Source organism: Coturnix japonica, chromosome 1 (assembly GCF_054131305.1).
Source record: "Coturnix japonica strain WE chromosome 1, WE-NBRP24, whole genome shotgun sequence".
NCBI classification, from domain to species: Eukaryota; Metazoa; Chordata; class Aves; order Galliformes; family Phasianidae; genus Coturnix; species Coturnix japonica.
The window spans coordinates 58,694,561-58,711,525 of record NC_140663.1 but is presented as its reverse complement, the minus strand read 5'-3'; the positions used below and the strand labels follow the sequence as shown (position 1 = coordinate 58,711,525).

The 16,965-nt window shown below is 40.3% G+C and overlaps 1 protein-coding gene across 6 annotated transcripts in view; it reads right to left on the bottom strand.

The window, feature by feature from the left end:
- The window catches only part of TBXAS1 (thromboxane A synthase 1), a 238,587-nt gene that overhangs the window by 73,373 nt on the left and 148,249 nt on the right, over window positions 1-16,965 (bottom strand). For all 6 annotated transcript variants that reach the window (XM_032445779.2, XM_015867313.3, XM_015867342.3 and 3 more), the window contains 2 exons: window positions 16,515-16,663; window positions 15,450-15,580 (listed from right to left, as the gene is read on the bottom strand). In XM_032445779.2, the coding sequence (XP_032301670.2) occupies window positions 15,450-15,580; window positions 16,515-16,663 (280 nt within the window). The remainder of the gene's footprint in view (window positions 1-15,449; window positions 15,581-16,514; window positions 16,664-16,965) is intronic.

The window sequence follows — 16,965 nt, the reverse complement described above, 5'->3', positions numbered from 1 at the left end:
ATCAACAGAGTGGGCAATGTGAACTAGCAGTTAAAGCACTGACCACCAGAGAAGAAGCTAGAATGCCTGGAGTTGAGTTCCCTATTTTGCCTTTAAAATAATACACTTACAGCTTCCCCATCTGTAAAATCAGTACAACACACATCAAACCTTAGAATGCCCCATGTGTAAAAGCTAATGATGATTTCAGAAACCCCTCTAAGACCTAGGATGAAAACAGATTTACAGACTCAGAAAATTTAAGGCAGAAAGCACCATCACATCAAGAGAAAGAGGCTACTCCACCCCCCCCCCCCACCACAAGGCAGGATCAGCCAAACCAGCCCTGACAGCTGTTTGTCTAACCTGCTCTTAAAAACCCAGCCAAGCTCCAGATTCCCACAGCCTCCCCAGGCGGTCTGCCCCAGCTCTGAGCCATTTTTGTTACTTAAGAGTTTTCTTCTCCTCCAGGGAGTCACTGCATACATTGACAATCATCAGATGGCACCCTGCTGCACCCCTAATGTCTGGAGCTCCACAATTCATATGTACAAGTTTATAAATGTAAGATACCTCATGCTCTGTTAGAGATAGGCAGGTAAGAGAGAACCGTACAGCTGGATGTTGCTCAGTACAAGATATGAGAGAGAAAAGCATGCAGGTGCTACTGTTTTCTTCCTTGGATATTTTGCACAGAACTTCTATTCCAGTCCAAGGAGTTGAGAATATCCTCTTTGGCTCCCATTACACACACTGAGCTTTCAGACAGTGGAACAAACTCTGGTGCTTGAAGCTCTACAACCTCACTTGGGCTTTGGGCAGAGAATTTCTCAGTTGGTTTCCATCTTCATGCTGCTACTCAGGCTCTCTAACCTCCAAAAATTAGGGTTAAATTAAGACTGTTTAGTTATCTACAAAGGCACAAGCAAGCCTAATAGTGCCTGAAAGAGCAAAACGTGGGGGGATTTCTTATTTCTTTGTTAGGGCCTCATCTCCCTTCACTTGATGATGCTGCAAGCAGCACTGAAGTGCACACATCTTGAAAGACAACAGATATGTTCTGAAAACATCCCTACATAATCCAGAGATGAACGTGAATTTTGGTTCTTAGTGAAGAGAGAGCAAAGAACTATTTCTATTTGAGACAAGCTGAGCATAGGCCTTCATGGCTCACGTGGAAGGAGGATGTTTTCGATCTTAAATGTGTAGACCTCTTGTCAGAGATCCCAGCTGGAGGCCTGACTTGGCTGAAGTCAGATATGGGATGAAGAGTAATTACAGTTCCGGATGCCGAATGCCTTCACTCACACATTTCCCTAACCACCACTACACACCTTATAGAAGCAAGCGCTGAGTGACATTGAAACCTCCTTATTCTGTATTTGCAAAACATTCAGCATCATAACGCTCTGATAATGACTGCTGCTATTATCAGTAAATAGTGGGTATGCACATGCTGTAGCTATGTTTCTTCTGCTTGTACATGCTTTGCTTTTTGGAAGCAAAGGAGTGAGTTTAAAAGAATACATGGAGGGCAAATGCAATAAGAGAAAAAGTAATTGGGGAAGGAGAAGAGCTTGGTCTAGGACCCCCATGCCCACCAGTGAGTGGAACCTGTACCAACTCCCAGCTCAGCACAGAGCTGACGACCCTGCTGCATGCTGTATGCACACACCCTCTCCCCAAGCTTATCACCTAGCAAACCATTCAACACTCCTCCCCTCCTCTATTTGCAGGCGGAAGGGAGGATGCAGGAAGGGAGTGTTTTAGGATAAGTGCCTGACACCCAGCAGCTTGACCCTCCACTGACTGAAACCACTGAATAAAGGCTGCTGTTGCATACAGTCCCACTGTCCATTTTCATTTTATTTGCCAGAGATTATAATTGTATTTACTTAAATTTAATTTCTGATTAATAATCAGTCCTGGTTTTAGCAGTTGCCTGACATTCACAGATAATGCATAGAAATCTCATTATTTCTCCTTTCTTCCTCATTCTTCCTTAAAGCCTCACCACTCACTTCAAAAAGCCACTGAGATGTCTGGTGGCTTTAATGGTCTCATCCTGTCTTCCCGCAACTCTTCCCACAATTTGTTCCAGATTCACCCTTTTGTACCACCTTATATACACACTGTATGCATATTGTGGGAAAGAACACCTCGTTATTCAGTTTTGTGAGGGCATCGAGTAATTCTGGGTAACAAAAAATCTCATTATTTTTTAACTAAGCTAATTACTGCTGTTAGACTGGCGTAAACGCTATGTGCTTCTATGAAAAGCACAATGCTATTTATCGTCTTTATTAGCAATCGGAAAACACACCTCTTTCCTTACTATTGCTTTTCTGAGCAACTGCTCTCCAGTGCTGATGGGCAATCCCAATGCTGCTTTATCCATTCAAAATCACACCTGCACATACAGTAGGATTTATATAAGATCTTTGGCTATATTAAACTGGCTTTTACCAATAGTATATAAATCTCTTCTACATGTGGATCTCCACTCCTGTGCATGAAGGGGTACTGATTTTCAGCACAGTTGGTAAAAGCAGCGTTGGGAAGGAAAGGATTATTTTCTGCCCAGTGACCAATAACAAATTGTGTTATTCTCTGCAGTTTCACGGATGCTCGGTTCAGTTATGAGCTTCATCCAATAGATGGCTCCTTGGTAGCAGGAAGCATTCTCCCCCTGCTCTCCTTCCCTTCAGAGAGTTTCAGTTCGACTTTCTAATATTTACACGTCCATTATCTTGCAAATATAGGCATTTTGCACACACTGATAAACACACAGAAGAAGCATGTTGTGCATGAATGAAAGAACAAAAGAAAAATTAGACGGCATTTTATGTATTTTCATGCCACTTTGTCCTCTGCCAGTATAGAGATGCATGAAAAATAAGAGTCAGGCAGCACCGTGGTCTGGAATGCTTCCTAAAGTCACACGCTTAAAAAAAAATACATACAAATTCAGAAACACATGAATATTAACAGTATGTCAGAATACCAGCTGTCTTTCTCCCTGAAAATAGGAGGACATCTCCCACATCTTACAGATCCCTGACTGAGCAATACTTAAGCAACTTACAGGCATCATTACTCCTCTGTCAATGAAAGATTTTTTACAAGGAAAAAAAAAAATCCTATGTGTAATTATTGATATAATGAACCAGGAGAGCTCTGTGTAATTGGCAAAATGAGACAGAGTGCAAGTTAATATCACTATGAGTAACAATGCCATTTCTGAGATGGGGAGAGTGAATAGGCTTTTGTTGTTTCCAGAAAAAAAAAAAAAAAAAAAAAATTAACAGGAATAATAATAGCAAAACTTGAAACAATAATTACATTCAGACAAATCATGTTTATCCCAGACATGCAATTGTGACTTTCCTCAATTAGAATAGTAATTCTTAGTCTTTTCTGTTCTGAGATCTATCTGCTATGTCACAAAGATCTGGTCACACACCTGCCAGTGACCCCAATTTGGAGATCATGACCCTCCGGTCAGACCACACAAGTGAAAAGTGAAAACAGAACACCCACAATAAATAATAAATCTCACAGAAGCCAGCTCATGACTATTTAAACCCCTACAGATTAAATCCCTACACTTCAGTGGGGAACAACTACCAGCCTGCTATACCTGCTGTTAGCATATAAAATAATAGCATTCCTAATAATAACATTTATGCTTGCAATATCAAGTTGCTTTCAAAAATGAAGAAAAGGCAGCAGTTTAGTATAAACATACATATAAATATATACATAGAAATACATATTTTACCAATCCTAACATTAGCACAATTACAACCATTATAACAACTGTCAAGAAAAGAAATAAATGTTTTGCTCTTGTTCAAAGCTCAGCACACAATCACTGTTTACACTTCAATGCTCCAGAAGAACTTGCCAAATGCCGTACCTCAAATCAGCTTTTTGTTAGCTAAAAATTGTTAACTGTGTATCAGCCCACACTGCTTACTCCAAAACAAGCTCACAGGCTTGGACACTATTGCTCCCCTCTATTGTGAGCAGACAGCCCAAAGATTCCTCCAGCCCCTTGAGAGGGGGCAATCCCAGACTGGGCAAAGAACCCCTTGAGAGCAACCCTGTAGAGAAGGACTTTGGCGCCCTGGTGGATGAGAAGCTGGACATGAGCCAGCAGTGTTTGCTTGCAGCCCAGAATGCCAACTGTGTTCTGGGCTGCATTAGGAAAGGGGAGGCCAGCAGGGTGAGGGAGGTGACTGTCCCCTCTATTCAGCTCTCATGAGGCCCCATCTGGAATAATGCATCCAGGCATGAGGTTCCCAGTACAAGAAAGATACAGAGCTCTTGTAGTGAATCCTGAGGGCCACTATGATCAGAGAGCTGGAGCACCTCTGCTATGAAGAAAGGTTGAGAGAACTGGGCTTGTTTAGCTTGGAGAAGAGAAAGCTTTGTCACTGTGGATTTCCAGTACTTGAAGAGAGCATATGAACAGGAGGGGGAACGGCTGTTTATGGTGGATAGTAACAGGACAAAGGGGAATGGTTTTAAACTATGACAGGGGAGGTTTAGGTTAGATATTAGGAGTGTTTTTTTCACACAAAGGGTGGTGACGCACTGGAATAGGGTGCCCAAGGAGGCTGTGGATGACCCATCCCTGGATGCATAAAAGGCCACACTGGATGTGGCTCTGGGCAGCCTGGTCTGGTGGTTGGTGACCCTGCCCTTGGTAGGGGGGGCTGAAACTTGATGATCATTGTGATTCTTTTCAACCTAGGCCATTCTATGATTCTATTATTCTAATGGGTATTGAGCATTAAACCAGGACATGCAAGGGTAGCTTCATGCTCTGGGGACCCCTCCATTGGCACAGGGGCCTTCTGTGTGCCCAGACCTTGGCACAGCACACAGCAGCTGGGATATTGCTCTACATTATGCAAGCAGCATGGCCAGTCCAACACTGGTGAAACAGAGAAGGTCCACCTTTCTTCCTTTTTCTCTCTTGGGATGCTGCAGCCAGCAGAACTTAACCCAACCCAAAGCCAAACCTGCACACTCGACCCACCTCCTCTTTTTAAAGGGTCGAGTTACAAACATACAAAATCACAGCTCGCAACTGAAATACTGACAACACTTTTCACTGTGGAGCAGTTTAAAACAGGCAGCAATGATATTCATTAAGCTGTTAATAATGGATTGTGGCACAAAGCAATTTATCAAGTTTCCATTGTAATTAAAATCACTGAATATTTGGGCACTTGCAATGCACCTAGCTCTCCCTGCTTCTGAAGCTTTACATTTTAATGTGAATTATGGCTCCCTCTCCCAAGAGACCTGCTAAAAAGCCCATTTTAATTGGTATGTTTTTAATTGAGATTACATTATTAAAAAGTGTACGTTTCTGATGATGAGAGAAAGGAGGTGCTCTGCTCCCCTTTAGCCTGCCTCTCTTAGATATAGCCTGCTTATCCCAGAAGGTGGAAAAAAAGGAAGAGTAATCACTCTGGAGAAAGAGAAGAGATCCCTGCACAGCCAGAGAATATGAAGGCAGGGCAAGGTTGCCATTGACTTCTGCTGTGCAGGATTTCATAGGCAAATTTGCAGAGAGGGAGAGAAATCATTGCAATTGTTCAGGCTGTTCTTTTGCAAAAGGCAAAAGTGTAAGGAATGCCATGCAGATATTCCTGCCTTGCAGCCAGCTGACACAAAAGGCACGTTCGAATAAAATCTTTCCTTAAAGCTTCCAGCGACAGAGAATCTGTCATTTCCCACAATAAGGGACCCAAATGTTAAACTATCCTCCAAATCCAGAGACAGCCATGAGCAGCTGGGGTTTACCAAAGGCCTCCAGCTCTGCTGGCTCCAAGCTGAGGAAAAAGAGGCAGCATCCAGGGCAGCTCAGGCATGGCGACAATAAGAGAATGGACTTAGTGAACGAAGGTGGCCGCTTTCATGCACTGGATGTGGCCTCCAGGTTCAAAAGGAAAGCAGCCTCACATTCTTGACACCAAAATGCTGACCACATAAACGGTTCTCTTGTTGGTGTCTCTTATAGTATGGATCTGCTAACATAAGTAGACAGAAGAGAAAAGCGAGAAATATCAAAGGAGTGCAAAGTAGATACCAACAGTTGAGACAGATCAAGGGAAAAATCTCCAGAGATCAAAACATACCAACAAATGGACAAGACAGTTGGACCAGAATGAAATATCATGGAACAGCTTTTTCATAACTGCTTCGGAAAAGGTCAGGCTGTATTGCAAAAAGAAGGCAATGCATGGGGCTGAGGGGTTAGAGTAGGAACACAGAGACACAGAGAGACTAATAGAGCAATATCACAAGCGCTGCAACTCCTCTTGTAGTTCTGAGAGACCAGGAGGAAGGAAGGTGAATCAGTAACAGATGAAAGAAGACAAAATATGAAAGATAAAATTGAAAATGATAATACTGATAGAGAAAGGGAAAACTGTTATAACAGTTAGGTCAGTAAATCTATAATATTTTTCTAAATTATGAATTTAGATGCTCTCTACTTACATATATCAGAAAAAAAGTCTGTAGAGACAAAGTACCCAAACATACTACTGCTGTGAATGGCAAGTTAAAATACATACATAAAAGCCCTGGTCCCAGTCAGCAGATCCCTTGAAGGTTTAGATCAAGAGTAAGGTTAAAATAATACTACTAATAAAAGGTTTTAAAAAATGGTTATGCAAATGAAGATTAGAGGTTATATCCCAACTTGGCATTAAAGGCCACCACCCTGCTATGCAGGAAATTAATCTCCAGATGATGTTGTTCTATGACAAGATTCCCTTTGTTTGTTGCCTGAAACCCTCACACCCTGGATGAAGACCAGATCATGGATTAAGCAGGAAAAAGGAAGGGCTTTCAGTGACCTAAAGCAGGCTTTTCTGAGAAACATGGGAGGGACAGACCACAAAAGCAACACAGAGAAGAGAGGAGGAACTGAGAGAAGGCAAAGTTAGAAAAGAAAGCAAATGGGCATAATTTCAGAGTGAAGGTTTCTCTTTTCGGCCAAAGGGACAAATACTGACATTACGCCTGAAGGTCAACAAATAAAAGATAGAAAGAAAATAAATATTAGAGAAGACATGCTTTATGCTGAGGGAAATACAACATGAATCAGTGCTTCCAATCCTAAAGGAAATAGACCCTAAAAGACAAGGTAACACTGCTTAGGCTGGATATTTTCAATGGATGAGAACATGCAATAGAAGGGACAGACTGCTTACTGATTTGGCATGTATCAATATATATGTGACTACACATTGCCTGCTCTAACTGCTAAGAGGGAAAAGAGATGCTTTACTCCCATCCTAGAAGGAAGGGGGGCATCAACATGGTAAAGCCTCACTGGTAATGTGCAACTCCTGTAACTCAACACCTAGTAACATTTCCCCAAAGATGTACCATGAGCCGACAGGTTGCAACAGCCTCGATCCAACTATTTCCTCTGACTGGAGCATCAGGAGAGGTTCTAACAAATAAGGGGATAAACTTAATGTCTAAGGTCGTGAAACAGCGGAATTGAGTACTAGGTATAAAAAGTATTAAAACCTATGCCACATCCTCCTCAAACAGATGGCCTTTCAGAAAGATTTAATCAGACATTGAAATGCATGCTGCGAATACTCATTACTAGCACAGGATCAGGCTGGGACAAGTGGCCAGCACTGACGTTACTGCCTACAGGGAATTACTGCAGGCATAAACAAAATTGTCAGTGTTTCAGCTTCTCTCTGGCTGACAAGTACAGGGTACCCTTGCCATCACAGGGGAAGCCTGGGAGGGCAAAGGAAAAATTAATGAGAGGTAGGCCAGGTCTAGCTTACAGGGGAGAAGGAAGAGACCCAGACCCTCACAGTCTTATTTATTTATTTCTTTATTTTTTTGCTTCCTCTGTTTTCCACCTGTACCAGCCAAGCCACTGCAAAGCTCAGTGACACCAACCACTGTTTGATGGATTTCACCTTCAAAGCATGAGTTCTTTCTCTTCTTATGTTTGTGGACACAAATCAGAACAGTGACGAACCTCTCTCCTTCAGCATCAACAACAGAAAGAACAGGATCTGACCACAACACCCAGCACACGGAAGGAGATGGAAGCTGAACTGACCAAAGAAAGCCAAAGCCCAAGGCAAAGCAAAAAGAGGATTTTTCTCTCCCTTAAATAAATGGGGCAGTTTCTTTGGAAAAAGGCAGTTTTGCCATTTAATTCTTCCCTCCTTCAGTTTTTCAGAGAATTTTTACTGCAAATGTTATTTGGAAAAGTCCTTACACTATCTTTTGGCCTGGATTTTTGATAAACAATATTTTAAGTGACTGCTTTTACCACATAAACATAATTTAAAAAGTCATTAAAACCCTTGACATTACCAACAGCTGAGCATGTGGGTTTATTTATTTTTACACTGGGTGAAAAAGCCTTTATTTAACGCTAAAAAAAACACCCTTCTCAATTAAAAGATGTTTCTCATATGCTGTAGATCAGCAAAGCCAAATGTCCATACTCACTTCCTGCATTGCCTGGTGAAAATAGGAGGAAAATGCATGCAAGGTTTATTGACAGAAGTGTTTAAGTCCTTCCTCACTGCAATTTTGAAGGCATCCTGTTGGCCTAATGACTTCCTGTGGAGTAATGGTGCTAGAGGGCACACCTGAACCTCCCCAGTTCTGCCAGTGTGGAGTAAAGATACCTTTTGAAGGCCCTCTGAAGTACCTCTTCCACTCACCTCTTAACAAGGGAGGTTAGCTTTTTCTGCAAAGATAACCACATGTTCCTGGCAACATTTTTCCTGGCAGATCATTCCTGGCAACTCCACACACCCAAAAACTTCACCAATCTAGTCAGTATGAACAGCCAGGTTCTTTGATTTCATTTCTACCTTTCAACGTAAGTCTATGCTCTGGCCAACCGAAGCATGTGAGCAGTGCTCCAAGAAATCAGTGAGATTGCTCACCTGCATGAGGGCAGTTTGGAGCTTAAACCATGCCTGTAGTAGGACGTGTGAGATAGCAGGTAGGGGATGCTGCTCCTGAAGAACTGAAGATTAACAGCAGTGGCTGAAAAAGGCTAAACGAGAGCATAGCTAGATGGAGATACTGGGGAAAGCATGACAGATGTCAGATTATTTTATTATGGCTGCTTCAGTGCTTGCTGGATTGGGGTAAATAATATATACGTTATACCACCTGCCTGTTCCTTGTCTGGGATCTATAAAGTACTCTGGTGCTTAACAGAGGAAGCAGTAGAAATGGTGTGATAATGTCAAAGGGCAAGTAATAGCAAGCAGATCTAGCATGTGGTGACTGGCAGCAGGTAACCAAGCAGACATTTGCTATCCCCTCGTGACAGCAATGCTTGTACTGTGCCACGCTCATAGGTGTGCTGGGCCACAGAGCTCGGACAGATGCAGAAGCAATGCAAAACTCTTCCTGCTTCCCCATCACCACACCTCAGGGGGGTGAGAAAGTCACCATTCTCCTTACTTATTCTGTCCTTGATCTCTTTTAAGCAGAGAGACTGCGGAACTGCATTTCATGATGAAAGCACCTCAGCCATGCATGCCAGCCCAAGCCCGAAAGCAAAAGATTCTGTTTTGTAGGCCTGCAATTAATCTTTGGAAAGATAACAACACACTGACCAAAGAATTTGAACCAGTGACCAAAAGTAATGAAGACTTCAAGTTCATTTCCCTCTGAGGATTCGAGGCCTTGTTGTGTTTAAATTCTTGCTTTAAAAAATCCTCAGGAAGTTACAAAATTCATTAAAAACTTCACCCTTAAAAAAAAAGAAAAAAGATTTTTCTTCAAATTTAGGAAGGAAAGAACTCAACTTTGAAGGCAAGCACTAATGGCTTGATTTTCAAAAGCTGCTGAATAGCTAAAACTCCTTTTAACATAATGCTGCTTTTCATCCTGTTAGAATCACTGTGCACTGCCCAAGCACAGAAACCAGATTTAATGTTCAGAAGATTTTTAATATAATCCAGAGGAACTAAATCTTCTCCTTAAAAAAAGCAGAGGTACAGGTTTGCGATATGGGCTCAGACCCCATATTTAGCACAAAATCATTTCTTGTTGTTTTTGCTTTGTTTTGTTTTGTTTTTTAATCTTAAGGCAGATTTGCTGTTCCTGAAAACCCACTTCACTTTTTCCTCCTGACAAAGGCAGTGGATGAGAATACGATCAAACCGTGAGAACAGCCTTGCGGAGCAGCGTCCCTCCTGCAGACTTAGCAAAACAAAAGGGCCAGGCTGACCCTTTGTTTTACTGACTTTATTAATCAATAAAAGTGGATAATTTAATATTGCCGTGCACTATGTATCCTTAAACAGACACCACCTTCTTTTAAATATAAACAGGTTTTGCTTAGTTTTCTACAATGGCAAAAAAACTGCACACTATTAGAAAGTGTATAATCCTCCCATCTGCTGTTTCCTTAGAAAAATATTTACTTTTAAACATCTGTACTGCATTTTCCACAGTTCAAACACACACATAGCTCGTGGAATGTACATAGCATTTAGCAAATTTTTAACTAAGTTTTCTTAGTAATTGTATAGTTTTCCCTTGACAAGGAGAGGATCAGACTTTTTTCAGGAGGATTACCTCTGCTCAACTCATTTCAAGCAGCTCTTGAATAAAATAGTTCATTAGTTCACGAAAAGGAAAAACTCAAGGGAACAGCTGGGGAAGGCAGAGAAAAGAACAGAGTGCCACAGTAATTAGGTTTTGAGATTGTCCCTTATCCTGCAGAATGCAGGTACACACACACATCCCTCTTCCCCTTAGGTAAAGCACCTAGGGGAGCTCATCGCATGTTGTTCCTTGGGAATCAGTGTTCCAGAGATTAAAGTTGTAACCAGGCCATCGTTTCCCAGAAAGATATTAAAAGATACCACTTTGTTAAAGCATGTTACTATAGCAGTGAAAGGGCAGTTACCTACCCTTTGCAAGTATTCCTGACACATCAGCCCTTTTTTAGGCTCTCACAAGTGATGCTGCAAAGTCCAGGCTTTACTCAGCAGGAACCGCTTGTGCCTGCCCAGGCTTGTGGGCTTGTACCTATCAGGGTCTGCCCATGGGATCAATCAGAAATGCAAACAAGAAGTGGAGAAAAAATGGAAGAGAGTGTTGTAATTGTTCACTGGCAGTTGCTGACCAGAGAACTACCTCTTTTGTTTCAGACCTGGCACAATAAAAAGTATCCCAGTGCCGTACTAATCCTTGGGAGGCCAAGTCACCTTCAGGGCTGAGAGCACCAGAGCTTCTTTGTGGCTTAACACTATGTGGCACAAGGGCAGCACTTTTCCCACCACAAAATCATAGAATCACCAAGGTTGCAAAAGACCTTGTTACTCCAGTGACAGTAACTGCACCACCTCCTTGGGCAGTCTGTTCCAGTACCTGACCACTCTCGGGGAAGTATTTCCTAATGTCCAACCATCATTTGTCTGCTCCAGACATCCAACAAAAGCATTCAGGCAGCCCATAGGTATCCAGCCAAATTGATTGAACTGCCAACTGAGATGTCAATGAATACAGTTGTGGTGATACTTCTCTGTGCCTCGTCGCCCTCTCATTTCAAAACAGCTTGAGACCGCTAAGAAACAGCTGATCATCATCAGAAACATCATAAGGTCACTATCATGGATCACTGACCTTGTATTATGCATTCACAGCAGACACTATGACTGGAAAAATTGAGAGACACTGGAAGAATGTGTTGCGACGTCCTTGAATTCTCCAGTTCTCCTTAATAATGGGGTACATACTTTGAAATCTGAATTTTCTTTCCTATCTGTTGTAATCCTCAAAAATCAATGCTTTGCAATATCCTTAATATTCCCATTCCCAACGTCATTCCTATGGGTTAAAAATGAGATTCTGGCCTTTCTTCTGATGAGGGAGGTCATTTTCATCCCACAGGGTTAGGAGGATTTTAGATGTAATTTTGAGCACCATGAAAGACTTCATGTAGATAAGATCATTTATAACAGACTGGCACATTAAGAACCAAGCAACAACTTAACAGAAAAAAAAAAAAAACCCAAAAAAAAAACCCATACGTGTACAATGATTTGCCTATCAGATTATTAAATGAACATCTATCAAACTATCACTTATTGAAACAAACAAACATTCTATCCACCCTGTTTCAGGAAACATTTTGCCTAAGGGAAAGATTTAATCCAGGGCAGATAATCAGAGTAAGATATTTGAACCCTTAAATCCTGCTGGAGTCTTTAAAGTAGATGTTAAGTGGTGCATTAAATTTGTGCTGCTTCTTCTGAGCAGGGTGAATTTGCTCTCCTGTAAACAGTGTGAAAAGCCTTTTACAATAATTTGAATCCATGAATAAATGTAATATATTAAAATTTCTAAAGTATGATGCCTAAATGTTTTTGTACATAATACAAATGAGTGGAATATCCAGGACTGAAATTATTTGACTGACCACAGAAATATAATATATAATTAAAATGACATCTGCAGCACTAACCGATGGAATGAGAAAAAGTGACATCACAGATCTCATATGAGCTGCAAGCATATTATTAGATCTAAACCTGGCTGTAAAATTACTATCTGCCTGTGGGATTATCTTTAGGCATTCGGAAGTATTGTTTCATTTACTGATGGAACACGGATGATAACAAGCTGACTTTGCCTGTCACATCATTTTTTGGCCTTTTTTCATTCTTTGTTCATTTTCACAGCAGATGAGAGGAAGACAAGCTTCAGCTAAAGCATTTTCAAGGAGCTTTTCACTGTTTTACAGTTTGTTCCAAATGCTTTTTCTTTTTCCCCCCAGAAGATAAAAATAAAAACATTTTTAATGATAATATAGTCAATGAGGAGTAAAAGATGCCCATAGTGTAACATCTAGAAATATGGCAATCTAAGGAATATCCATTGATCTAATGTAAGACTCTGCTTACAGCCCCCATTATTAGCACAAGAAACCAGTAGCTACTGGTTATATCATGGGATCATCAAAATTAAGTGCCAAAACTGCTACTGATTTCAGTGTCTATCTTTCAACATTCTATACCTAGGACACAGGTCATAACCACAGGGCTACCTGGGACACCTAATCTCTGCAGATTACATTTCTGCGCTGGATTGGACAGCAGATATATTTTGATCCACTTGACATATCATTTTTAAGTCTTTGGCAAATTATTAATTGTCTTTTCTTGTAACAGAACTTGTGCTTCACCAACTTCAAATTCCAAGAACGGATAATACAACAGTTGGTGAAGAGAGGAAATAAAGGAAGCTTCAAACTTTCCAGTCACTTTTGAAAGCAGCATTAATGATTCTTGAACTGCACAGGGGATTTAAATGTGCTCTCAGAAAGCTGGCCCTAACAGCCTGACTAACTCTGAGTACTTGAAACTGTTCCCATATGACAACTTTGCAAATTAGGCAGAATCCCAGTAGCAGGTGGGATCCCTGCCAGTTGTGGACTTTTGCATATGCTGTTGAGGTAAACATGGACCTTGTACTTTCCTCTATGCTGTCTTGATACTGGGCTACTACTGTCATATGTTATCCTGACCTGGAAGAAACCCACAGGGATTATCAAGTCCAACTCCTGGCTCCACACAGCAACACCCAAAATTCGAATCCTATGGCTGTGAGTTTTGCACCTCCCATTATCCCTTCCAACGCAATTTTAAACCTCTCTGCTCCATCAACCACTGAAAGCTGCAAACAAACTGCATATGGAGAGAATGCTGACTCTTGCTCATCCCTAGAATCTCATTTTTCTTTTCTTCCTACTCTAACCATATTCACCTGTTGTCCTTTATCTGGGCAGTCTGCAGTTTGAGAATGACCATCTCTAATATAAACAAGAATTTAGTCCCTGACTGACATATTCAGCGCCTCTGACACAGAAATACATTCTACTAATACATAACACACAGTAGTTAATACATTAACTAAATCTGACTCAAAACTCTTCATATGTACAGTCCCATAAATGGGCTATTAAATGCTCCCACTGGATCTATGCACTAGAAATGAGGTGTCTGCAACAAGCTTACATATATCACCCATGTTTCATGAATTATATATGACTACTTAGCACTGCATACAAACTTTTGGATGGAAAGAAGGGTGGAGAAAAAGGCATAAAGGCTAGTGGGAGGAAAGGACTTGAGGAGAAGATGAGCTGGATGAAAGATAGGAAGCATAGGATGATACGGCACAACAAATATGTGAGAATTCACTACAAGGAGTGTCAAAGAAAAAGAGCAGAACACGCAACACAGTACAAAGCAGTAATATTTTTGAAAATCAATTTGATTTTTAAATGTGCCCTAGATACAACATTGTGTAAATTAAAATCTATATTTTTCTGAAGGTGACAGCTGTGGGGCTAAGCTGTGTGAAGAAGTTGGGATGATCCGATCCATCCTTACCTGTGCTGTTATTCCCATCAGAATTGCTGTTCATCTCAAAGTGGAAAAAAAAAACATCTCCTTTATTTCAGAATTAAAAGCTTCTTGATAGGTATGTTATGGCATATTTCAAGTCAACTGATATGCAACACTTGTCTCAGTTACGTTTACTATGGAATTCTCTTTTAGATTCTTTGTTTCTCACTATACATCCATAATTAAGTGATTACCTTCTTTTTAAGCAAATTACATACACCCTGCAGTAAAGAATGGCCAAAAAGGAAAAGAAGATCTCAAGAATTTTTATATTCCAACATTGAAGCATACACTTATGTTCAAAATATTTCATATATCATAAGTGGAGAGACCTTTATTAAAATGTCTGTGCCTTCAGATACTTCATAAAACAACAGTGATTAACACACAACAAAAATGAGAATTGCCTTATGTCTAGATGAAAGGTATGGGTAATTACTGATTTGTTACTAAAACACATCAATTATTTTACATACTAAGTAGAATTTACTATCCTTATCTTTAGCCATCGCAATACCAAATGTCTGCTCTTAATCATTCTCTTTTCCCAGTTTCATAAGTAGTAGGAACTTCCACAAGACTATAAAAAACCCTTGTCAGCTGCTAGATAATGACAGGATTGAATCATTTGGTAGGGGCTCTCCCCTTACTCTTTTTATTAAGGAAAGCTTAATGACTCCTGACTAAGATGAGAAAAAAAATTTACAAGATGAATCTCCTTCCTTCTGGATCCAGAAACTGGGTTGGAAAGTCATCCCAGATGCAACATTTCCTGCATCTTTATTTGAACAGAAATACTGAGAGAAGCAGCCTTTCTTGTAATGTCTTAACAGTTCTGCATCAGCACTAAGCCTGGATGATGGTACATGAAGCTAAAAATGAAGAAAATCCTCACTAAATTGCTTTGAATGTTCAAACAGACTGAGTTCCCTTTTTCAGCTGGGGCTCATGCCACTTCCAGTTTTTCCTCAAAGCATTTGTTTATCCATAAATTTGTCACACAAATGGCCTTACCTCAGCTGCATCTTGCTGGTCTCTGAAGACAACTGCATTTTTTATAGTTTGAATAAAAAATCCATTCAGTTCCTTTTGCTTCTTGTTTGGCAGAATCTGAAGCAATGGGATCATTATGGATGGGAAAGAAACTGTAAGAGATTTTTAAGAAAAAAAAAAAAACAACCACTGAAATAGAGTGTAAAAGCATGTAATACCCCCCTCCTTTCATTAATATTACAAATCTCATCAACTGGGATGCGTTATTTTTGTGAAAGCTGTTTTTTCCACTTTCTCTCCTTTCCTCTCCTATATGTCAGTACAGCAGATCCTTTTGACAATTTCCATTTTGGCTGTGACTTTTCTGCTGAACAGATGCCCACCAAGCTTGCCCTGACTTGCAAGTCTTCCATAATGCTTCCAGATTTCAGTTCAGTTTCCTGATGCCACAGAGCCAGTACAACAAAGGGAGGAATTATTTTCCTTGCCTACTCAAACAATTACACACAGAAGGTGGGGGATCTTGACTTAGCCCATGAGATTATGGCACTGACCCATGCAACTGTGTGGTAGCCATTCCCATTTACACCTCTTCAATACTTGAGCGTTGTTTTACTGTTTTCCTTTCCTTTTCAAAGCAGATCAATGACTCTTAAGATAGAATGTTACCACAAGGATGGTCATCAGGAACCCCCCACTGCCAAAAGCATAACACAGTTTTCTAATTTAGTTTATTTATTTATTTGTTTGTTTATTTATTTTTAATGGAGGACACAGTGTTAAAAATTAGAAACAATTATCTGTCCCTTCAGAAATTAGTCACAGATCCCACTTTGCAAGCAGGTTAAACATTAGGTTAAACCCCAAGACATTTTGGATACGCAGTCCCAGAAGGAAACAGCTCATGTGCTACTAGTACAGGTGCAATTCATAAAGCCAATAGGATCAGATGGGCACAGGAAACATTGCCACTGCATCACCTGACACTAATGTGAACAGGTCTAGATAGCAACACTGTAATAACTTAACATGAATGATTTTCAGAAAATAACCATAAAGGATTGGACAGAGGTGGTCTATACTTACGAATTAGAAAAAGAAGAGGCTTAAACAAAGACATCTCAAAGAATGTTCTGCAATTCTTAACAAAGGGGTCATCGGGGTTCTTCTGAGAGTCCACTTCAGTGCCAAAAGCTACGCTACCAACAACATCCAAAGTAAAGCAGTTGTAACACCTGCATTCAGAATAACAAACCATTAGCTATAACTTACATACCCATTAATATCTTGATCCTAAAAATACCATGTAACACTGATTTTAGTCTCTGATTTTGTTTTTAGATTTGAGTTTCAACAGAAGATGCTTCCATCATTCTGAAAATGCCAGTACTTACTAATAGCAATCACTACTTCTACATAGTAAAAATGTTTTCCTATAGCTCAGTAATTTTACTAATAATTTATTTTTAAAAATCAAGTTTACTTGTTATTATCTAGAAGTCTAATGCAGAAATTCATAACTAGTATTTGTGGCTTA